Here is a 23,397-nt window from a genome sequence, read left to right as displayed (position 1 = left end):
TGGACAACGACCAGAACTGGAGGCGCATATCGATGGAGCTGCCAGTGCTTGACAGCGCTTTTCGCGTTCGAGGGGCGGGAAATTCAAAACTAAAACCTAAAACATACTACTCTTTCAATTTCTTTACATTGTTTGTCCCTTGGTCCGATTTCGGGTGGGTAGTACTACCCATACTAGCCACACCTTCCGCCGGGCCTGGTACGTTGTGACCCCAACTTCATCCTACAACTTAAATGGTTAATGCGACGCTACCTAGCGAAATAATATGACCATTGTTTTTTTGAGCTTAGTTTTGTTAGGGTGGATGGCAATTAATCCATTATTACTTTAAATGCAGCGCGACAAACTTTTTGCCCTGTCATGAGGGCATTGTAGGCAGCCTATAAAGGCTCTTCCCACTGTCCCATGGCTATCAAAATGTTCTCTTTTCTACTGGGGTCAGTTCTCCTGAGTTTAGTTGGTGCTTCTGACTTGGAATCCATCCAAGTCCAAGTTCTCCATGAGCTCAACGAGGCACTCCAAACGGAGCTCAATGTGTTCATCGATTTTGAGGGTTTCGACGACTCACAGATACTCCACCAATTGGACACCCCGAGAATTCTACTCTCTTCCAACTCGAGCGCAGCTAGAGATCTTCGAGTTCGAGGAAACTTCACAGAGAGAGCTCTGATCATTGTAAGTCTAATGGAATCTGGACGCGATGTGAATCAATTGGTTTTAAGACTTTTGCCACGAATGTTGGACGAGCTCCATGAGCTGCACATAGTGTTCCTGGCCACTGAAGAATCAAGATTTTCGCAGGATGACCTCTACGCCTACTGCTTCAAGGAGGGATTCGTGAACGTGATTCTGCTGAGGGGGAAGAGCCTGTACAGCTACCTACCCTATCCTCGTATCCAACCGATGAGCCTAACAAACGTATCCGAGTATTTCAATCGCGCAAGGATCATCCGAGATTTTCAAGGCTATCCCGTGCGCATACTGCGAAGCGCAATGACTCCGCGGGACTTCGAGTACTTCAACGACCAGGGTGACTTGGTGCGCGCAGGATATTTGTTCGCGGCGGTCAAGGAGCTTGCTAATCGCTATAACGCCACTATCATAAGCGTAGCCAAGCCCGTCCTGCCGGATTACGAAGTGTACTTGGCTATTTCCGATATGCTGCGCACAAAAAGGATCGACATTGTTTGCTACTTCAAAGAATTTAGTATAAAAGTGGCCTACACAGCACCACTCTCGATTGTCCGCGAGTACTTCATAGCGCCCCACGCCCGTCCGATTTCCAGTTACCTCTACTACTCGAAACCCTTCTCCTGGACCCTTTGGGTGGTCGTGATCTCGACTGTGCTGTACGGCACCCTGATGCTGCACCTGGCTGCGCGACAGGCGCGAGTCGAGATTGGAAAGTGCCTGCTGTACAGCCTCAGCCACATCCTGTACAACTGCCACCAGACTATCAGCGTGGCGGGCTGGCGGGACATGGCTATCCATGGCATCCTAACGATCGGAGGCTTCATACTGACCAACGTCTACTTGGCCACGCTCTCCAGCATCCTCACATCCGGGCTGTACGACGGGGAGTACAACACGCTGGAAGATCTGGTCAGCGCTCCCTATCCCAGTCTGCACGACGAGTACTACAAGAGCCAGTTGCTGGCGAAGACCTTCCTGCCCGAGCGTCTGCGCAGGAACAGCTTGACCCTGAACGTCTCCCTGCTGAATGCGTACCGGGATGGCCTCAACCAGAGCTACATCTACATGCTGTACGAGGATCGCCTGGAGCTGATCCTGATGCAGCAGTACCTGCTGAAGACGCCGCGCTTCAACATGATTCGCCAGGGCGTGGGCTACGCCCTCGAGTCCTACTGCGTGTCCATGAGCCTGCCGTACTTGGAGCTGACCAGTGAGTTCATGAGGCGCCTGCAGGAGCACGGCATCGGCATCAAAATGAAGGCGGACACTTTCCGGGAGCTCATCCAGCAGGAAATCTACACCCTGATGCGTGATGATGAGCCGCCGGCTAAGGCATTCGACCTGGACTATTACTTGTTCGCCTTTGCTTTGTGGGCTGCCGGTTTGGGTTTGTCCCTGCTGGTTTTTTGCGCGGAGTTCGTAGGTAGACGGCTCTTATGCCGGTAGTTAACTCATTTATTTCCTTATGTATGCTACAACAAAAACGCGTATTATAATAACTTATATAAAGGCAATGTGACTAAGTGACTCATTCAATATGTCATACTTTAAGTTTATAAGGTGTATGCTACAACAAAAACGCTTATTATAATAACTTATATAAATACTTTAATTCAACTAAGTATCTACCCATTTAAATCGACCAGCGGCTTAAATCTGTTGGGTAATAAGCAACTAATAGCGGCGTCCACTCAAACCAAGTCTTCGACTCTTTCTGGGTTGCATGCAAATGGGTGACATGTCCTCCACACTCTGCCTATCATTTGTGCAGTCCTCGGGGAGATTTGAATTCCTGGCAGCCAGCGGAGTGCTTGTCGCAGCGGGCAATGGTGCGAATCTCTCCCCAGCCGGCGAGGCACAAGTTGCATAAGTTTCAGTTGACGAGGTGATCTTTCGTCTTCTCTTCAGTGTCAGGATATTACGGCGCTCTATCACGGACTTCTTGGTGGCCTGATCCAGTGGTGATATGCCGGCAAGTTGCGACAGGGAGGAGTGGATCTCCTGCGACCTCTTGGGCGTCCGCGGATGCTCTTTCTTTGCCGAACGATCTACGGAGAAGTCACGATGGAAGTGCTCAATAGCTGAGGTATTTCCTTGACTTTGTACATAAAAAGGTGCTTTGCTGGGGCTGTCTTCTGCCACCACTTCCTCCACGAACTGAGCATCAGTACTTTTCGATTCCTCAGGGATCCCAATTGGTTTGATTGAGTCAGTACTTGGGCCAACGGCTTGAAATTCACTCATAAACTGCGCAGCTTTGACTTTCGTACTTTCAGAAATCACAATTCCTTTATTTGAGGCCGTTCGAAAACCAAAAAACTCGCTTTCAAAAGCGGCTTTCGTATCCACAGTATTGGTTTTTTCAACAATTATTGGAGTTACAGTTAGGTCATTAGAGGTGGATGCAACATCAGGAAGATCGCTTGGCTGCTTTACCTGGGCCAGGAACATGGCTCCTCTCCTCTCCATCGCCTCGGTAAACTCAATGGCTTTGTTTGACGCTGTTCTAAAGCCCGTAAACGTTGATTCATTGGAGTCACAGCAATCCTGGGCATTTGTGGGTTCATATGGTTCTTTCATTTTATTATCAACGACCAACTTGGAAGTATTCGATCGCATTTCCTTTGAAATCTCAATTGATTCCGTGTCATTTGGCTGATTGACTTCATTACCATTTTCCTGATTGGATTCTGCGGACTGAAACTCAGCCATAAACTCTGCAGTTTTCATTTTCATCTTTTCAGAAATCACAATTCCTTTGTTTGAGGCCGTGCGAAAGCCAAAAAACTCGCTCTCAGTTTTAGTTTTCATATCCACAGTATTGGTTTTTCCAACATTTATTGGAGCCACAGTTAGATCATTAGAGGTGGATGCAACATCAGGAAGATCGCTTGGCAGCCATTCACTAAAAACGAGCTCCTCAGTAAGTTCTGCGTCTTGTTGGTCTGTAGCCTTTGACTGGGCCAGGAACATGGCTCCTCTCTTTTCCATCGCCTCGGTAATCTCAATGGCCTTGTTTGACGCTGTTCTAAAACCCATAAACGTTGATTGATTGGAGTCATGTGGTTCTTCCATTTTAATATCAATGACCAACTTGGAAACCTTCGATGGCATTTCCTTTGAAATCTCAATTGATTTCGTGTCATTTGACTGATTGACTTCATAACCATTTTGCTGATTGGATTCCGCGGACTGAAACTCAGCCATAAACTCTGCAGTTTTCATTTTCATCTTTTCAGAAATTACAATTGCTTTATTTGAGGCTGTACGGAAGCCAGAAAACTCGGGCTCTGGTATGCTCTCCTTTTTCAGAGGACTGAATTTGGCATTTATTTCTCCAACCTCAAGCTTTGCTTCCTTGTTGGTAACATCCAATGTTTCGATGGGTTTCGATGTTGAATTCATCACTTGACTATGATTAGCGCAGTATTCCTCAGTGACTAAGTGGCACTTTTGAGTAGACTGATTTAAATCGGATACAACATGGGCTACAAACTTTTCGCCTTTAAGTTTCATTTCTTCCGAAACCTTAATAAATTTATAGGGCGTTTTTCGAAAGCCAACAATTTTATGACCTGAGGACTGACTTTTATTGGGTGTCTTCTTCTCTGGTTGCTGCTCGTCGTCAGGCTTCATTGAATTGATCTTTTTCTTAGGCACTTCAATTGCGTCCTTAGATGTCGATGGGCCTTCAAAACTCTGTATTGGGTTCCATTCATTAAACAGAAACTCCTGAAGAAGATCACCGTCGTTTAGAAAATTTTCATTCTCTTTAGACTTGTCCACGACCATAGCACCTCCCTTTTCTTTGGCAATATCACTTTCTTTGTTCGAGACTGCTCTAAACTTTGATTCATTTGAATCATTGCTACGTTCATGCTTTTTCTGAGAACTTGGCTCCAACTTTACCTTTTCTTCGGGTATATGTTTGATTAACTCTTTGGATTTCTCGGGCAGCTCCATTGGAGTTTGCCATTCGCTCATTGGGATGCCTTCCAATATTAGGTTCGTATTTTCATCTACAGGATGTTCCGCTTGCATTTGTTCGTTCAAAACATCTAATGACATCTTTTTGGACTTCTTCAGCACTAAGTCTGCATCAGACCAAACTTTACATTCTCCTGTTTCTAAAAATATAGGGTTATATTAGTGGACTCTGCAGCAATAAGAATGGCGCTTATTACCCAATTGGGGATGCGTGATGGAGATCGCTTGCCTGGTATCGCCAAAGAGAGTGTCTGCCAGAGTTCCTGGAAGAAATGGGTTACAAATGTGTTTCTGGCAATATCAAACTACTCCCTACCTTCCGGCTCATGGTCACACATAGATTTCTCGAAGGTAAATCCGTTCTCCAACAGGTCGTCTCTCAAGTTCATCACCTCAGTGTTCAAACAGTCATCTTCCATATTTGTATCTGAAAGGTTAACTGGGTGGTCCCCAGAATTCGGGGGATTCTCAGGATCTCGCCCGGCTTCGGTTGGCAGATCTATTTGCGATGGGACGGAAGGAGTGGGACTGGAATCGGTGGCGCTCACCGAAAGGTGTTGACTTAGGTTTAACAGGACCTCGTGTATCCTCTGCGTTGCCGCAGCATCAAAGTCACAAGCCACAGAGGTCAACGAACTATTGGGATCCCTCTGTATAGAGAGGGCCGAGAAACTATTGGGCTCCTCGTTCCGCAGGACCATATGACCTTTTGTATCTCTCTTCCGACCGTAAGTTTTGATCCTTTTCTTGCGAAATCGAAACCACGGCTCCGACTCATAGCTAGGCTCATCCTCATCCTCTGTGTAAGTTGGAGACGAGCAAAAGTCCAGCATGATCATCTCAACCCGCTCCTCGGGCGTGGGCTCAGCGCTGGCCAGAATAAGGTACTCCACGGCGACGAAGCCACTGTTGTCAGCCGAAAGCCGCTCGATACCTTGAGTCCTTTGAGCGAAGGAGCTAGTCTGGCGATCGGCTTCGCATATTTTGGCCATGTCCTCGATGATGTTACTTCGCCGACTTTCCGCCGCGGCCTGCTGCGCGTGGGTGACTTTTCCTTGGGATAGCCGGGTCGAATGACTTCCCGAAGCGCCTTTCTGGTCCATCACGTCATTTAATTGTGATTGTGTACTTTATTTGGGGTAAACAAGTGGCCAATTTAATTGTGGTTGCATTTCCAAAACAAGATTCAGTGTTGGCAAACGTAGCTTTGGAGGCAATTGGAGGGGCTGATTATCGGCTAGCTGAGGAGGGTGCACTTGCTAAGCAATCGCTACCGAGGAAGTTATCGATAGTACGGTCCAGAACATCAAGGCCCCACGTATCGATGGCAGATGCATCGATGTTTTTTAACATCACTAATCACTAGTAGCGACAGTTTTTGCATAAAATACAATTAAATAATAAAGGGCCATCGCCGAAGCTGCAAAAACCTGGTTTTATACTGCTGCAATTGCTGAAGAATCTAGTTTAGGTGCCACTCGAAAACAATACCGGAAAGTGTTACGCGAAAGCACAGGAGAGCCCCAAAAAACCAGCCCAAAAGTGAAAGCCCCCAGAAAAAGTAAAGTACAAAAGAGCGAAAGGAAGAGCCAGAGAGAAAACGAAAAAATAGAGAGAGAGAGAGAGCAAAGAGCGTGGAAAAGAGTCTGGGCGAGAGAAAAACGATTTTTTCAACTCCGCGAATCCTTGGTCATATTCCGTGTGCAAATCCTGGTAAGTGGGCAATCCACCCATTCCACCTGACCAGATTGGCCATAACGCAGATTCCGGTCAACGCAGGTAGAGCGGGAAGTTAAAAGGATTGAGACCAGGACCAGAACGCCGTCAAGATTCTCGGGCCCATCTACAGCGGTATCCAGATCCAGAGCCACGGCCACCAGGACGCAGAATCCACCTACAGCACCTACAGCACTCCACTAGCCGCCACCACGCTCCACAAACAGCCAACAGCCATCATGTTCGTCAACTCCATGACGTTCCGCGGCAATCCGGCGAACTACCACCAGCAGCAGCCGGCCCTAAACCACCACACGCTGGCAGCGGCGCACCACCAGCAGCAGCTGCACCACCACGCCGCTGCCGCTGGCCACCTGAGCCACGTCGGCGGCGGCCACGCAGCCAGTAACCACCTGGCGGCCGCTGCTGTGCTCGGGCGGCATGGCCACAACTCCCTGGGCAGCGGGCACACGTCAAGTTCCTCGCACTCGGCCAATGTGGGCGTGGGAGTCGGCGGCGGAGCTCTGGCCAGCGGCTCCACCGGGGGCAGTGGAGGGAACAGCTCTCCGGACAGTGGCAAGATCTATATCAAGAACCTGGAGCGGTCCATCGACAACAAGGCGGTGTACGACACGTTCTCGGTGTTCGGAAACATCCTGAACTGCAATGTGGCCAAGGACGAGGATGGCAATTCGCGCGGCTATGGGTTTGTGCATTTCGATTCGGAGGAGGCCGCCCGGGCGGCCATCGAGAAGGTGAATGGGATGCTGTGCAATAATCAGAAGGTGCATGTGGTCAAGTTCATACCACGGCGGGACCGGGAGCAGGAGAAGGCCACGCACTTCAAGAATCTGTATGTGAAGAACCTCAGCGAGGAGTTTACCGAGCAGCATTTGCGCGAGATGTTCGAGCCCTACGGCCGCATCACCAGTCACAAGGTACGTTGTTTGGTCACCTCATCTTTCCTGCGGGGGTGTTAGTGGGGCCGGGTGGTTGGACGACAACCATGTGGCACAGTTTTGCACTCTCTTACATCCGCTCTTGCGACATTGCTGCGCATGCCCATGTAGCCACGAGGAGTTGTGGCGGCGGGGAAGATGAGGACTCCACATGGCTCACCTGGCCCATCTGTGCTGATTTGTTTATATCATCGATTTGCTTTCTCCGATCCTTGCAGCTCATGCTGGACGAGGAGGGGCGCTCCCGGCGCTTCGGTTTCGTGGCCTACGAGAACCCGCAGTCGGCGCTGGCCGCCGTAATTGGCCTGCACGGCAAGCAGCTGGGCGACAACAAGTTTTTGTACGTGGCAAGAGCCCTCAGCAAGGCTGAGCGGCAGCAGGAGATCAATCGCAAGCTGGAGGAGCGCAAGCGCCAGAAGGCTGGCCAGATATTCTACTACTAAGATGGAATAGGCGGTGGAGGTGGTGGTGGCGGCGTCGGCAGCTGATCCAAGGACATCGCTAGGAGTTGACTCGGAACCCACACACATACAATACACACCCATATATAAACCTATATAGATATTTACGAGAAATTGTATCGAGCAGCTAGGCGGACATTCAGGCAGCAGACGGACGGGATGCAGCTCCTGCGCATATACACTTAGATGTAGGCAAAAGTCTTGCAACACAGTTGAAATTTATAGAGAAACACAGGGCAGAAACCAAGCGAGAGGGGTTAGAAGAGGAGCTCTCGAGTCGAAAGGATTTTCTAGGCATTAGGACAACAATTTCTTAGCACTCACTAGCGTTTTTTTTAAATTAGATGTTTGTCTTTACTGTTGAATTTAGTGAGCAGAGGCTTTGCTGTCAGCTTCTCGCCTAAAGAACACATTGCGTACACGTATTTCGAAATGTATTTACCCACACCAGGCCAACATTCACACTGGCCCCTTGGCATTAAGTCTAGATCGTGCGATCGCAACTAGAGCTACGCCCAGCAAGTCCTGGGCAACATATGAATATTTACACTTACCTAATATATATTAAAACAAAACTAAAGCAAGAAACAAAACAAAAAAAAGGACAAAAAACAAAATCGAAAAACGGAAAAAAATACAATTGATGTAACCCCTATTAACAAGTGAAGCACCCACTCCACGTATATACATAAACATATACATATATCTAAAGTAAACCCACACGCTGTAGTTAAAAAGCGTTTATAATACTCACACACCCACACCCTACGCTATAACTAATACTTTTGACGAGGAAATCAAGTGCAACCATTGCGAAAGCGAACCTACACGTAATTTATATAGTAGACGCAGATTAGCTGGACGAGGATTAGGTCAGAGCTGGACAGCTGAAGAGCTAGAAAGCTGGGAAGATCAGATATGGAAGTAGCAGGGGCCCAGCGCCACTCCTGCGGACAGTACATGAGTATTAAAATTTTAGCAATTACAAGACATTTTTGTAATTATTGTACATTGTTTCAAGTAGCAGAAACTAAAGTGAAACCACAAACAGGACCGCAGACAGTAACGACAGTAAGGTAAAAAGAACAAAAACAAAATGAAAACAAAACAAAAACTAATTGAATGTAACCAATCCAAGAAGTGTACACAGTGCAATGTTTGAAATCTTTTAGAATATGAATAATATTATGGATACAAGGCACGATCGCCAGAAGTTGAATCGCAAGATCGATCGAATAATTCAAAGCACTCTGTAGGCAGGCGTGTAACCCAAATGAAAGCAGATACATAAATAATTTAAGATTATTGAGCTTAATTTTTAAAGTGTTTCCGCGAACCGAACAGAAAACGAAAGCAAATAGATGTGAGAGAGAAAAATTATTAACGCTAAACTCAGTCGAAATTTGTAAGATTCAAGTTTTGCGTCTAGACATATACACAATGTATAGTTAAAACAGTACCACACACAAAAACAGAAAAAAGAGAAAGAGGAGAAATTAAATGACATAAAATAGTTATAACGATGGCAATATTTAGGATGGCATAACTAACGTACTAACGTACCCTCATTTGACCATATTTATTTCCATTACACTTCACTTCATTTCGAGGTTACGACTCTAGTTTCCAGGACAAAAGTAGGATTAGGCCTCCACTGTAGCAAGGTAACACTGTAACTCACACAGAACATATGCAATATGAATTTACAAGACAACCAGGAGAAATTACGCAATTACGCAATTGAATAATATTTACACAAATGTAATGTACAAAACCAAACAAAAAAGAGAAAGAAATGAAATGAAATTTATTTTCCTTTGCCAAGCAAATGCGACATACTTCTTATTATTATTACAAATTATAAATTATAAATTACAAATTACAAATTATAATTGTAATCGAGACGTCATCTTTGGTAATTGCTTTTGCAGAATTTACCTAAAAACAAAACAAAATAAAACTAGAAACGAAACAAAAGAAAAGAAAACAAAACCCAAAGGACAACCCTTTTATAGTGCTAAATTTTTAGAGTACAACAAATGTTAATTCAGTCCTGCAAAATTAATTAATAACACACCATCGAACCACACACACTCCACACCAAGTTTACTCAATTGTGCACCTTTGCTAACGAGACACACGACACCTGCATTCAAACTGCATTCAAACTGCATTCGAACTGCATTCAAACTGCATTTGAATTGCATTCTCCTCACGAGAACCCAGTTTATTTGACCTTTTGCTTGCAACTTTGCTGGGAAAGTCCCATTTTAATGACTAGCGAACCACGAGGAGCACAGATGATTGCGACACAGATGGCGCATAATATATGCATTATATATGTAATTCCATTGAAGCGAATCCTAATTATAACATATTACGAATACCTACTTATTAACAAACCTAAAAACAATCGAACATGAACATGAAAATGAAAACAAGTAAAATGAACAAGAAAAATGAAAATGAAAATGAACAAGAAACGGAAAACATTTAACGATGAAAATCAAGATGCAGTGAGCAGAGACATGTGAAACTTGAATAAAAATGCTTTTGCAAAAAGTGTTTGAAATTGCGACCTGGCGAGTTTTTAATTACACAATCTACTTGGTACTTGGACTCGACTTGGAGCAAGGTAGCTCCACAGCTAGCATCATTGGTAATCCATTCAGAGTGCGGCGTTCCTCGAATGCCACTTGTAGTGAGCCACCTCCAGGAGAAGCACCAGGGTGCTAAAGCCACTTCCCGCCAGGAAGCCCAGCCACACGAACTGAAAGTCGGTCCACTTGAGATCGCAGTACGGGTTACCCGCATCCTCCTTGTACGAGATCTTCCGGAGAGCCACCAGTTCGTCGAAGCTGCGCCGGAACCAGAAGGGATAGAGTCCGGTTTCGCGGGTGAGAGCAGCATATCGGACCAGGGACTTGCGGAAGATGGAGTTCCGTGGCAGCGGCATATTCATAATTTGAAACGGCTGGAGCACCATGTCGTAGGATCGTCGGAACAGGGGTCGCCAAAGTCTCACCTGGGAGAGCTCCAGGAACGGCCACAAGGTGTTGCTCACAGGGTAGGCGTAGGAGGGATCCATGGAAAGGCGCCTCCTCTGGAAGTCCGTCTCGTTCGACACCTGAAATATGTCCCCGTAGGCCTTCATAAAGTCCGCTCCCATTAGCAAGGACATGTAGTCGAACTCTTCGCGGACGACCAGCACTTTCAGCTGCAGCAAGCGAAACTGATCCCAATCTAGGATGCGATCAACCGCCGGCGGATGCACGAGCCCCATAGTCAGGTAGGCCATGTAGTAGTTGCTCAAGAAGAACCCACTCAGCAGGAGCAGCGAATAGATGAACATCAGTTTGGGGGAGAGCCTCCTCGGAAGGACAATTGGCTGTGCCAAGGCTCCTCGCAGCATCTTATCCGCCAGGTAGTAGCAGCGCCAGGTGGGTCTCAATCCCAGCTCGATCCGATGGGCATTGCCGAGCACCAGACCCACAACTATCATGATGGCTAGCAGCCGCTCCAGGCCCAGTTTGACGAAGAGTTCGGCTCGCGGAACGGGGGACTCCATGGGCAACATGAGGAACCAGCTGGAGATCTCCATGGGCACTTCCTGGCTGCCTGTCTCGTTGTAGAGGGCCATGATGCCCATCGGAATGTCCACGTGCTGTATCTTTGAGAGCCGGAACACTGTGAAGTGCCTCATACCTTGCTCGGGCACGAGGTCCCAGGAGATCTTCAGAGTCGCATTGATGGTGTCCACATAGTTGCGTATGAAGGTGTGCACGTATCCGGCCAACTGGCGCTCTCCCTCGGCATTCCGGTACCACATTGTGCGTGGAATCACGTTGCCAGGTACTGCAGTTACTGTATGCCCCCCAAGATCCTCCAGCTGTGGAACGAAGTACCGATGAACTTCCTCCACCTTTCGTTTTACAACGCGGAATGCCGGGAATGGCTGGTAGCTGTAGATGAACTCTGTGCTGGAGCCCACAAGTGCCAGCACATTCAGCATGTTTTCCCTGAAACACCGCAGTAATAGATCAGGTATCTGCTCCTCCGAGGATGCGAAGAGTACGGTGGGAGTATCTCGGATGCCCTCAAGACTGCTGTACAGCGACTTCAGTGCATCTTCGCTGTTGTTCTGCAAGCACGCCAGTGCTAGCATCTCAGAGTTGAAAGTATCTTTCAGATACGCGCTGCGCATTCCCCTCCAGCTTATGATGGGAACATCGTTTTCGTAGGGCTCCAGGTTCCAGCACGCAGTGGAATCCCCCACGACGAGCATTGTTGGGAAGTGTAGTTCCTTCTTGAGGGACCTCAGTATGTCGCTCAAGAAAGCACTCCGTGTGCCAATCGAACTGAGAAGTACGAGGTATAAGGTAAGCCGCATTTTGAGGCGACTGCTCAGATAGGATAGGTGGGATAAACTGCAAGTGGACGGAACTTTCACACGGAGTTGTGGTATGATAAGATCTAAAGTCCAAGTCCAAGTCCAAATGAGTCAAGCAATTAGAGACCATTAATCGCATGAGTTCAAAAGTCACGGTTCTTAATTGACGCACACATGAGAACCATGAAAGGTTATTTCACAAAAAAAACAAGTGCCATTTATTGGTAAGTCATGGTTGAAATATGGTTACAGAATGAGTTCAGTGGTGAGTGCGCTTGCAGAGCCACCTGTGGTACCCAATCTCGCCCAGGAAGACCAGGCAATTCACCGTAGTTCCCGCAAGGAAGCCAAGCCAGGCAAAGTGGAAATCCTGCCACTGCAGATCGGAGTAGGAGTCGTGGACCCAGTCCTCCTTGTAGGAGATTTTGTTAATGGCCACCAGCTCGGAAAAGCTGTTCTGGAACCAGAGCAGATACAGTCCGCCCTCACTGGTCCGTAGCCTAAAGCGTTTCATCGAGCTAAGGAATATGGAGTTGTTCGGCATGGTCATGCCCATAATGATGAAGGGCAGGAAGACCAACTCCTTGGAGCGCCGGAAGATGGGCCGGTGGAGTTTGACTTGTGCCTGCTTCAGAAGTGGCCACAAGGTGCCCGTTATGGGGAAGGCGAAGTGCAGCTCCATGGACATCCGCTTGGTCTGGAAATCCGCAGGATCTGCTGGCAGAAAGAGATCGCTGAGCGACTCCACATACTCCTTGCCCCTTATGGACTTCAAGAAATCCACCTCCTGCGGCAGCATCAGGATCTTCAGCTGCGCTTTGCGCATTTGATCGAAGCTGGTCACCAGATCTCTTGTCGGCGGTTGGACGAGCCAGGCTGTGAGGTAGACCATCACGTAGTTGCTGACAAAGAAGCCGCTCACCAGGAGCAGCCAGTAGACGAACATTAGCTTGACCGCGAGCCTTTGCGGCAGGATAAAAGGCTGTGCCAGGACGCCCCGGAGCACAGTGCTGCCCACTGAACAGCACCGCCAGCTGGGAGGTAAGCCAGCTTCGAAGCGATGTGCGTTACTCAGCACCATGGCCAGGAGTATGATGATGGGTATCAGGTAGAGCGACAAGCCGAATTTGGTGAAGAACCGAGCTCGCGGAAGGGTGGGCTCCATGGGCAGCATGAGGAACCAGCTGGATATCTCCATGGGGATGTCCTGTTGCAGTGTCTCGGAAGATATAACGCCCAGCTCCAGCGGAAAGTCGACGTGATTTCTCCCAGTGAGTGTGTCCATATCGAAGTCACCATCCTCGGGGAACAGGTCCCAGCGTATCTGCAGACTGGCGTTGATGGTGCTCACATAGTTCCGGATGAAGTGGCTCAGGTATCCGCCCATCCGCATCTCTCCATCCGCGCCGCGGTGCACCAGAGTTCTGGGCATGATGCCGTCGGGCACACCCTGCAGGACGCAGCCCCCCAGATCCTCAAGCTGCGGCTCAAAGTAGCGACGCACTTGCTCCACCCTGCGCTTCACAACTCGAAGTGCTGGGAATGCCCGGAAGCTGTAGATGAACTCCATTTCGGAGTCATTGAACGCGAGGACATTCAGCATACTCTCACCGAAGCACTCCACGAAGATGTCGCTTATGTGCCTGTCCGAGGATGCGAATAGAATGGTGGGAGTGTCTCGCATGTTGTCCAGATAGCTGTACAGTGACCTCATTGTATCTTCCTCGCCTTTGTCCAGGCAGACCAGCACCAGTATCTTTGCGTTGAAAGTATCTTTTAGCTGAACGTTCTCGTTCGCTGTAAAGCTCAGAAGCGGCACTCCGTCGTGGAAGTTGGCTTGCTCCCAGCACCCGAGTTGGGGACTGCTTTCCAGGAGCAACAGGGTCCTGTAGCCCAGCTCCCCCTCAAGGGACCTCAGCATGTGCCTCAAGGAACCATCATGAGCTCCCGCCAAGCAGGCGAAGGTGAAGTACAGTGCGAGCCGCATTGCTATGGCGACTGTCCGGAACGAGTTGGTAGCACATACTGCCACTTTGCCGCACTTCCCAGAGGGGAATGGCCACTGCGATAGGATCTGATATCTCCCAGTTGCACAGCCGGGAGCGGAAAGCAATAACAATCAGTTGTCACTTAGTTTAATGGCAGGCCAGTGCTGCCTTATGGGTGCATTTATCCAATTAGGACTCGCAGAGTTCTATAAATGCTTAAATAAAACGAAGCAGTATCATGGTATTTATTCAAGTTCAATGCTGAATTCGTCCTGATTGCCACCTGTGGTACCCCATCTCGCCCAGCAGCACCAGGATACTTGCGATGCTTCCTGCCACGAGGCCCAGCCACACGTAGCTGAAGTCCTGCCACTCGAGGTCCCGATATGACTGCCGGCCATCATCCACCTTGTAGTGGAGCTTCCGGAGGGCCACCAGCTCGCCGAAGCTCCGCTTGAACCAGAACTCGTACAAGCCGCTCTGCTGGGTGAGCGCCCTGTAGCGATTGAGGGACTTGTGGAACACGGAGTTCTTCGGCAGGGGCATGGCCATGATGAGCAGCGGTATGAGCACCATCTCCCGGGATCGCCGGAACTCCGGCTTCGGCAGGCGGATCTGTGCGTGCTCCAGCATTGGCCACAAGGTGAACGTCACGGGATAGGCATAGGATTGGTCCATGGCCAAGCGCTTGTCCTGGAAACGCGCCGAGTCCGAGAGCTCGAAGAGATCGCTGTTGCTCTCGACAAACTCCCTGCCCAGGGCTTTCGTCATGGTATTCAACTCGGAGGGAACAATGAGGACCTTCAGGTTCAAGGCGCGCATTTGCTCCCAGCTGCAGATTTGCTGCCCCCATGGGGGATGCACGAACCACGTCTCCAGAAGGGAGGTGGCATAGTTGCTGTAAGTGAATCCATTCAGCAGGATGAGCGCGTACACAAGCATTAGATTGAAGGAGAGCCTGCGGGGTAGGAAGAATGCCTGTGCCAGTGCTCCTCGCAGGACTCGGTCCGCCAGGACGTAGCAGCGCCAGCTGGGTCGCAAGCCCATCTCGATGCGATGGGCACTGCTCAGCAGGATGGTCAGCATCAGCAGCATTGGCGTTAGTTTCTCGAAACCCAACATGATGAAGAACTGAGCCCGAGGAAGACTGGGTTCCATGGGCAGCATCAGGAACCAGCTGGAGATCTCCAACGGAACGTTCTGGCTCGTCGAGCCGTGCTCCAAGCCATGGATGCCCAGTGGGAAGTCCACCTTATGGTTCTCCGAGAGCCTGACCACTTCCCCCAACTGGATGGGGCCGTCCTCGGGCACCAGACGCCAGCAGATCCTGAGAGTTGCGTTGATGGTGCTCACGTAGTTCCGCAGGAAGGGGTAGAGATACCCTGCCAGCTGGCGACTTCCATCCGGGCTCCTGGACACCACAGTGCGCGGGATAATGTTGTCGGGCAGAGTACTGAGGGAAAAGCCACCCAGATCTTTGAGTTGGGGCTCGAAGTAGCGAAGGATGTCCTTTACATTGCGTTTTATGATTTGGAATTCGGGGAAAGCCCGAAAACTGTAGACGATCTCCTTGTTCGAGCCTTTGAAGGCCAACACATTGAGCATTTTGCGGCTCAGACACTCCAGGAAGACATCCTGGACTTCGGAGTCCGATAGGACGAACAGTATGGTGGGCGTATCGCGCATATCCTGCAGATTCTCATAGAAAGCCTGCATGGTGCGTCCTTCGTTTCCGTTCAGGCAAACTAGTGCCAGTATATTTGTGTTAATCGCATTCTTAAGATACAAACTTTGATTGGCGTTGAAGCTTAGAACGGGCACCGCTCCTTGAACGTACTTGTGCTCCCAACACGGTTCACTTTCACTCGCACTTTCTACCAGAAGAATCGCTCTATAGTGCAGCTCTTGCTGGAGCGCATTCAGAATGTATCTCACGGATACGCAGTGCGCTTCTGCCAGACCGATGGCTACAAGCAGATACAAACTCAGCCTCATTCTCGCGCTGTCTGCTCTGGAGTGCGGAGTCCAGTAAACTGCAACTTAACCAGAACGCGTAACTAGAGTTTAGGTAATTAGAAAAAAAGTCGAAAAGCAGCCCGAATAAGTTAGCATTGTTTAAAGAACAATGGTTATTCAAGTGTCATAGGATTTAATTGGCGCTGGTTGTTAGCCTAAAGTGCATTAAAGGTCTATTTTGGTTAGGAAAGGCTGATCTAAATATAATAACTTTGATGTCGCAGTTAGTGTAAGCACTAAGGATGATTTGATTCGATTCTTCTCTTCAATCATTTCTTCAATCATATGTAAAATCCATCAAATGTACATGGTGTATTTTACACAACTATTTTTACATTGTAAGTTACATTATGTGTAGATGCAACCACCTGAGTTCCCCTAACATACGGCAATTGGCCATCGGTGTTTTTTGGCACTCGCAGAACGGTCACACTGATGTCAAACGTGAAAAAGTGAGAAAACAGACGGTTTAGTTTAGATTTTATTATTTACTGGCACGGTAGGAATGACAAATGGCTTCTATATAAACTGCACTGCGGACACGCTACAATCAGCGGCTACATTGTAGGCGTGATTTAACCGGTTGTCAGTCGCACGAAATGCGAACACACTTCGAAATTTGTTGCTGTAGTTGTGTAATTTGGTGTGAAAGAGCGTGCGAGGCAAAAACAAAAACAAATCGAGATCGCGCGATATTGCGTCGATGACGTAGCTCAGTGCGTGAGTGTGTGTGATAGTGTGTGTGTGTCCAAAAAGAAATTTGGGATTTAATCAATGTATTGACTTTTAACCAAATCAGCAGTAGGCTTAACCCAGAATTCCCACCTTCTATTTACTTTCCCATTAGACGAGAATCGTGGGAAGGAACCCGTTACTTGCGCCAGCGAAAGAGGAACAGAGAAGGACAGTGAGGACAGATAAAAGCGACAGCAAACAGCAGACGAAAACAAAAACAAAGGCGAAATAGGGCGAAAGCAATCAGAAGGCGAGCGACAGAGAACCCAAAGATACACAATCCACAGACAGTTTGTCGGAAATTCAAAATTACATTTGAAAATACTTTGGATTCGGATTGGAGGCAGCGCAGAGCCACGCCCCCCTTCGCCAACGCCCGCCGCCGCCGCCATGAACGCCCTGCTGCGCCACAAAGGACGCAATCTGCGGACGAGTCACTTGGCCCAGAATGTCTACAAGCGCTGTAAGTTGGCCAAAACGGGGAAGCAAAGGCGAAATCGCGTGAAAACTTTCCACTCGTGTGTGCGTTATCGGGCACTTTGTTTTGACTGCACTTTCGCTGGAAACAGCTGACTGGCTGGAAACTGCGACGTGCGCTGGAAGTTCTATAGTGGGTGAATAGTAGCAGAGGCGTAGCCTCACTTTTTTTAGGGGATCCGAATTTATTTGCTTTGGAGCATACAACAAATACAGTTTTTACCGGTTTGGGAGCTCTACTGACGTATCAGTGTTTTGGAAACTTAGCTGCTAATTTAATTACTGCCATTGTTTTTAGCAACTTGTTGTTGGATCGCGACAACTGACAATCTAATCTTTTACCCTGTTCGTATGGCTTATTTTTGATAATAATAATTTCTTTATCTTCAACATCTTTCACCATAAGCCTAATGGCTCTTTAAGGTTATAGGCGGGATTATTTCCATACCCTTGTTTTTACTAGTGACTCACAGAGCGACAGATTTAGATTTCGTGGGAAGTCACCTGCCAGGGAATAGATTCGCCGACAGGTAGCAGAAAACCCAGACAATGAGGCACCTGCGGAAAAGTACAGTCCTAGTCCAGAGTAGAAAGCGGGTCTAAACCATCATAGATACTCGAAATAGGTCGGAATCACCCTCACCTTCTCCACAGCGGTTCCCCCTCCTGTTCCCTCCTTTTCGCTCAATTGCAAAATCATTTACCTTGAGCGCTTGCCAAGAATCGGAAAATCAAATAAAAGAAAGCAAAAGGAAAAGAAAAGTGCGCTGTAAACAATTGCAGTCGACGGCGACTTCTGAATGTTTGCTAAGCATGTATTTATAGAAGAAGGTAGAGAATTCTCACCGGCTGTGTGAATTTTCGGTTTTTTTGCTTTGCCTTTTATGTAAGCTCCACTCCAGGTGCTAATTTATCTGGTCAGTCGCCGGCAATCTTTGCCTTCCCATTATCAACTATCAGCCCCACTGAAAACCCCAACAAAATCCATGATCAAGGCGCTTATCAACTACAAACTCTCCTCATTTCTTGCAGCTTTGATTAATAACTCATCAAGTGCCGTTTCCTTCATTCTTTGTTTTTCATTTTCCGCTGCCTCTTCCTCTGATCTCAATTTCATTGAAACAAGGAAATGTGTTTCGGGAAATCATATGGAATCAGGTTGATGACCTAAAAGATTCTTTTGTGGGAATATTATATTGTCTTATATCTTTGTTGTGTATTAAAATGAAATACAGACATACATAATACTTGAGCACTGCCTGCTTTTAAATACAGATATACTTATCTTACTTCTACTATCTATCTTACTAACTGCCTCTTTCAATGCCTTTTGCAGTTCTTAAATCGAACTGTTGCGCATGCAGCTCGGTGAACTTCACAGATGAACCCGCCAAAGAAGTTGGACGACCGCGGAGATCTGCGTCGACCTCGGTGCTGGAGCTAAGCAGAAGGTTTCAGCCGCCTGCCAGCTACGGATACCACTACTCCGGCTATGGATTCAGGCATCTGCACACCAGCCGGACGATGCTGGAGACGTCCAGCTCAAAGATCGACGCGACCGTCAAGAAGCTGAAGAACCAGCAGAAGGAGAAGGTCGAGGAGATCATGAAGGAGGTGGCCAATGGCCAGGCAGCGGCAGTTCGTGCTAGCAGTGCCGCTACCGCCACGGCCTCCTCGGAGAAGGGTCAAAACGCTAGTGCGATCGCGGGCTCCACATCGGCGACTGCAACAACGACAACTTTGGCCAAACCCGTTGACAAGTCGGTGGCCAAGCCAAAGAAGCCACTCCGCACACGCATTTGGGATGAGCTGGTGCACTATTACCACGGCTTTCGGCTGCTCTTCATCGACGTGGCCATTTGCTCGAAGCTCCTGTGGCGGGTGCTCAACGGCAAGACGCTCACGCGGCGCGAGAATAAGCAGCTGCAGCGGACCACCTCTGACCTGTTCCGTCTGATCCCCTTTTCGGTTTTCATCATCGTGCCCTTCATGGAGCTGCTGCTGCCGGTGTTCATCAAATTCTTCCCCGGCATGCTGCCCTCCACGTTCCAGACCTCGACCGATCGGCAGGAGAAGCTGCGGCAGTCACTAAGCGTCCGCCTCGAGGTGGCCAAGTTCTTGCAGCAGACCCTAGATCAGATGCCCGTCCAGCACAAGGAGCACAGCAGCGAAGAGGCCAAGCAGTTCGAGGCCTTTTTCACTAAGATCCGGAATCCAACTGAGTCAGTGAGCAACGATGAAATCATCAAGTTCGCCAAGCGATTTGACGATGAGATCACCCTAGATTCACTGTCCCGGGAGCAATTGGCGGCACTTTGTCGCGTCCTTGAACTGAACACAATTGGCACCACCACGCTGCTGCGGTTCCAGCTGCGTCTGAAGCTCAGATCTTTGGCCACCGATGACCGGGTGATTGCTCGCGAAGGAGTCGACTCCCTGGACCTCCTGGAGCTGCAGCAGGCGTGCAAGGCACGTGGAATGCGGGCATATGGCCTAACGGAGGAGCGTCTTCGTTTCCAGCTAAAGGAGTGGATAGATCTCTCGCTGAACGAACAGGTGCCTCCCACGTTGCTGCTCTTGTCTCGCACCATGCTTATTTCCGACGACAGCATCACCACCGATAAGCTTAAGGAGACGATGCGCGTGCTGCCGGATGCAGTGGGCGCCCACACACGTCACGCCATCGGGGAGAGCGAGGGCAAGGTGGACAATAAGACAAAGATCGAAATCATCAAGGAAGAGGAGCGCAAGATTCGCGAAGAGCGCGAGGAAGAGCGGGAAGAGACCATCGCCAAACGATCGGCCATCAAGGAAGAGATTCCCGCTCCTTATGTGTTTGCTGAGAAGCTGGCGCGTTCCAAGGATCTGCTGGATCACAAGGAACAGCCAACTGTGTCCGAGACAGACAAGGGCATTTCCTCTACTGATGTACAGCTGCTGTCTGAGGCTCTGAAGACACTGTCCTCTGATAAGCAGCTCGTGGTGGAGAAAGAAACAATCAAGGAACTCAAGGAGGAATTGGCTGACTATAAGGAGGATGTGGAGGAGCTGCGCGAGGTGCGACAGGTGGTCAAGGAGCCTGTGCGCGAGAGCCGGGCGGCTAAGTTGCTCTACAATCGGGTCAACAAGATGATCTCCCAACTCGATAATGTGCTGAACGACCTGGAGGCCAGACAGCATCAAATCAAGCAGGCGGAATCCAGTGATAATGCAGCCTCCAGTCCCGCGGCCGAACCACAGCAAATGGTGCACATTGACGAGCTGGTCGCCACCATTCGACGAATGAAGGAGGCATCCGATGAAGAGCGATTCAAGGTTGTTGGGGATCTGCTGGTCAAACTCGATGCGGACAAGGATGGTGTGATCTCTGTGAACGAGATCACCAAGGCGGTGCAGAGCATCGACCGCGAGGCCACGAATATCGACAAGAAGCAGCTTGAGGAATTCACCGAACTACTTTCCAAGCTGGCGGCTCGGCGACGTCACGAGGAGATCGTGCACATCGACGATCTCATGAGCAACATCAAGGTGCTGAAGGAAACCAGCGATGAGGCACGACTTAAGCACATCGAAGCTGTACTGGAGAAGTTCGATGCCGACAAAGATGGCGTGGTGACCGTCAACGATATTCGCAAGGTAATAATGACACGTGTATTGGGCTGAACATACACTTAACTGATTTGGTGTTCCCTACAGGTGCTGGAGTCCATTGGTCGTGATAACATCAAGCTGAGCGACAAGGCCATTGAGGAACTGATCACTCTGCTTGACAAGGAGCAAGTCCTGCAGGCTGAGCAGAAGATTGAGAAGGCCATTGCCAAGAGCATGAAAGAGGCTGAGAAACTGAAGTCTGAGGTAGACAAAGCGGATAAGGATTTGTCCAAGCTTGTCAATGATATTCACGATTCTGCGAAGGAGATTCAGGATATTGCCAACGAGATGCGCGATAAGGAGGAAACTTTGCCCGATAAAGCCAAGGAGCTGAAAGCAGAGGTAAGTTTTAGTACAATCATACAAGGGTCAGTGGTCTAACAACTTTAGCTCTTTCAGCCCGCATTCAAGGATACGGCCAAAACATTGAAGGATAACGCGAAGAACCTGGACGACTTGGCAACGAACCCAAAACCAGACCCCAAATCACCCACCAAGGCTTCAACAGGATCCAGCCCAACCGGAATATCAGGTGGTGGGCCCAACAGTGGTGGCAGCGGCTTCGCCAGCGGATCAACGACGGAATCAGCGCTGCGAGAGGCGGCCGAGCGTCAAATGGAAAAGATCCTGCCCTCCACAGACCTTGGTCTGCCCCCCACGATACAAACACCATCGCAACCACCGACGTCCAAAAAAGCAACGGCCACGGCATCGACCCTCTCCACGACGATTACGGCCAAGAAGCTGCTCTGACCGGCCAAGGAGTCCAAGAAGGGAGCGGCTGAGACAACTCCTAAGCGTGTACCTAAGCCGAAGTGATGTGTTGGAGTAGGGAGTAGGGCGGAGTAGGTGGAGGAGAGGTGCTGCTCGTGTGTCCGATATTGTTCCGACTATGCAATGAATTAACTGTTACCACTTAACATAAACGTAGCGAGAAAATCGAAACGAAAAGGCGACTCTGTTTCTAACTACGTCCGAGATTCCGGAGCAGGATGAAGAGGAGAGTTTGCTATACTTAACGCGTGGCTGTAGTACGGTATCTTCTCTGAGTAAGGCACAAATCAGAAACTACTAGAAATACATAAGAATGTACACTTTACCTATATATCTTGATTTCCAACGACCTAGTTTTACATAAAACCCATCCGAAGCAAGTGGTTTGTAACTCCTTTTCATTTGGCCCAAATTTGCGAAGCGATTGTGATCATTAGGCGAAATGTTAATTTACGATTTATATCATCCCTCTATTAATATGTATATGCATCAAGCAAGTTCATTTGGCCGACCGGTTTTCAGGTATTACCGAAAGGTTGCGATGCATTCGAGAATAATTGAAACCACGTGATAGATCTAAACAATAATGTGTGTGCTTGACCTAGCAAAGCAGAATTTGTAAAAGTGTTTCGCAATAAAAGTTAGTATAAAAACCAATAACCAACTGTAATTACGGGAAAACGAGTCGGCAAGTGCCTTATTATCTGCGAAATGGTTCTAACAACGGCTCTATCGTGAAAATTTCCAGAAACTACTGCTGAATAGCCATTCGGGACTTTAAATAACTGACTCCAAGCGAACAATTGCTTTTGCAAACCGCATTGATTGCTCAGAATTATATTTTTGCATTGCGTATTGCCTCGGGGGCGGGATGCTGGCGTTTCCCCACCGCCCACAAAGACCCGGACTTGCCAACTGGCCGGCTGTGATTCGCAATCGAGAACCGCAGAACCCAAACTTTTACGGCCAAGTTAGTTTTGGCCGACGGGGGGTAAAGGAGCAGTGCATGTTCAGCATCATATCCTGGGCTATTGAAGTAATAAAAATTACCACAAAATGTTCCGAAATTTCATCTTTTGCTGCCCGCTGACCCATAAATTCCCATCATATCCAGCGCGAGCCAAGAAAGTGTGGTACTCGTAAAACATTTGGACCGACTCTCCAACTATGCTGGCCTCTTTTTGGGGCAAATAAATTAGATATGGGGTGTGCAGGATTAGTAGCTTGTGTGTGCCCCGGCATTAATCAATCCCAGCTTGTGCGTAAACATGGGAAACTTCCGACCAGCAGCGAAATCGAAAACAAATAGACGCAGAGCGCTGGAAAAGAATACAAGGGAAATTTATTTAAAGGTAAATAAAAGCGCCAAAACGCGAAACAAGCCAAATAATAATAAACTTCAGTTCCGCTGGGAGGGAACTGTTGTTTGCAATCAGGCAAACCAAACCCAACCAGCCAGCCAGCCAGCCAACCAACCAACTCAACAACCCAACAAACGGGAACCGCAGACAGACCAGAGGATCCGAGGAGCCGGTGATCCGGAGGGGTCG

The 23,397-nt window shown here is 48.6% G+C and overlaps 7 protein-coding genes across 12 annotated transcripts; 3 read left to right on the top strand and 4 right to left on the bottom strand.

Moving 5' to 3' along the window:
- Positions 1-11: 11 nt before the first annotated feature.
- On the top strand, positions 12-2,310 carry LOC6532064. 2 transcript variants are annotated; one of them, XM_039373112.1, is made up of 2 exons: positions 12-675; positions 802-2,310. In XM_039373112.1, the coding sequence occupies exons 1-2, from the start codon at positions 406-408 to the stop codon at positions 2,137-2,139; spliced, it is 1,608 nt and encodes a 535-aa protein (XP_039229046.1). In that variant the 5' UTR covers positions 12-405; the 3' UTR covers positions 2,140-2,310. The 2 variants fall into 2 exon arrangements, with proteins under 2 accessions (XP_039229046.1, XP_002092841.2); XM_002092805.3 differs by having other exon boundaries at positions 12-2,310.
- On the bottom strand, positions 2,128-5,895 carry LOC6532063 (breast cancer type 2 susceptibility protein homolog). 3 transcript variants are annotated; one of them, XR_001454280.3, is made up of 4 exons: positions 4,997-5,895; positions 4,878-4,943; positions 2,301-4,820; positions 2,128-2,239 (listed from the first exon to the last, which is right to left on the bottom strand). XR_001454280.3 is itself a non-coding variant. In XM_002092804.4 (3 exons), the coding sequence occupies exons 1-3, from the start codon at positions 5,781-5,783 to the stop codon at positions 2,368-2,370; spliced, it is 3,306 nt and encodes a 1,101-aa protein (XP_002092840.2). In that variant the 5' UTR covers positions 5,784-5,895; the 3' UTR covers positions 2,128-2,367. The 3 variants fall into 3 exon arrangements, 2 of the variants coding, with proteins under 2 accessions (XP_002092840.2, XP_039229044.1); XM_002092804.4 differs by having other exon boundaries at positions 2,128-4,820; XM_039373110.2 differs by having other exon boundaries at positions 2,128-4,814.
- Positions 5,896-6,018: 123 nt separating this feature from the next.
- On the top strand, positions 6,019-10,394 carry LOC6532062 (polyadenylate-binding protein). Its single transcript, XM_002092803.4, has 3 exons — positions 6,019-6,393; positions 6,460-7,334; positions 7,574-10,394. The coding sequence occupies exons 2-3, from the start codon at positions 6,636-6,638 to the stop codon at positions 7,796-7,798; spliced, it is 924 nt and encodes a 307-aa protein (XP_002092839.1). The 5' UTR covers positions 6,019-6,393; positions 6,460-6,635; the 3' UTR covers positions 7,799-10,394.
- On the bottom strand, positions 8,238-12,220 carry LOC26535065. Its single transcript, XM_015196193.2, has one exon. The coding sequence runs from the start codon at positions 12,204-12,206 to the stop codon at positions 10,485-10,487; it is 1,722 nt and encodes a 573-aa protein (XP_015051679.1). The 5' UTR covers positions 12,207-12,220; the 3' UTR covers positions 8,238-10,484.
- A 245-nt stretch (positions 12,221-12,465) lies between these two features.
- Positions 12,466-14,193, bottom strand: LOC26536324. The gene has a single exon (XM_015196192.1). The coding sequence runs from the start codon at positions 14,191-14,193 to the stop codon at positions 12,466-12,468; it is 1,728 nt and encodes a 575-aa protein (XP_015051678.1).
- Positions 14,194-14,449: 256 nt separating this feature from the next.
- On the bottom strand, positions 14,450-16,205 carry LOC6532061. The gene has a single exon (XM_015196191.3). The coding sequence runs from the start codon at positions 16,187-16,189 to the stop codon at positions 14,450-14,452; it is 1,740 nt and encodes a 579-aa protein (XP_015051677.1). The 5' UTR covers positions 16,190-16,205.
- A 422-nt stretch (positions 16,206-16,627) lies between these two features.
- LOC6532060 (mitochondrial proton/calcium exchanger protein) lies at positions 16,628-22,504 on the top strand. 3 transcript variants are annotated; one of them, XM_015196189.3, is made up of 5 exons: positions 16,628-16,709; positions 17,058-17,408; positions 18,759-21,058; positions 21,119-21,415; positions 21,473-22,504. In XM_015196189.3, exons 2-5 carry the CDS (start codon positions 17,336-17,338, stop codon positions 21,824-21,826), a joined length of 3,024 nt encoding a protein of 1,007 aa, XP_015051675.1. In that variant the 5' UTR covers positions 16,628-16,709; positions 17,058-17,335; the 3' UTR covers positions 21,827-22,504. The 3 variants fall into 3 exon arrangements, with proteins under 3 accessions (XP_015051675.1, XP_039229045.1, XP_015051676.1); XM_039373111.2 differs by having other exon boundaries at positions 16,646-16,662; XM_015196190.3 differs by lacking the exon at positions 16,628-16,709 and adding an exon at positions 16,740-16,930.
- The last annotated feature ends 893 nt before the right edge of the window (positions 22,505-23,397 follow it).

Source organism: Drosophila yakuba, chromosome 2R (genome assembly GCF_016746365.2).
Source record: "Drosophila yakuba strain Tai18E2 chromosome 2R, Prin_Dyak_Tai18E2_2.1, whole genome shotgun sequence".
Classification (NCBI taxonomy): Eukaryota; Metazoa; Arthropoda; class Insecta; order Diptera; family Drosophilidae; genus Drosophila; species Drosophila yakuba.
Note: the sequence above shows the minus strand (reverse complement) of the source record. Positions and strands in the feature narration are given on the sequence as shown.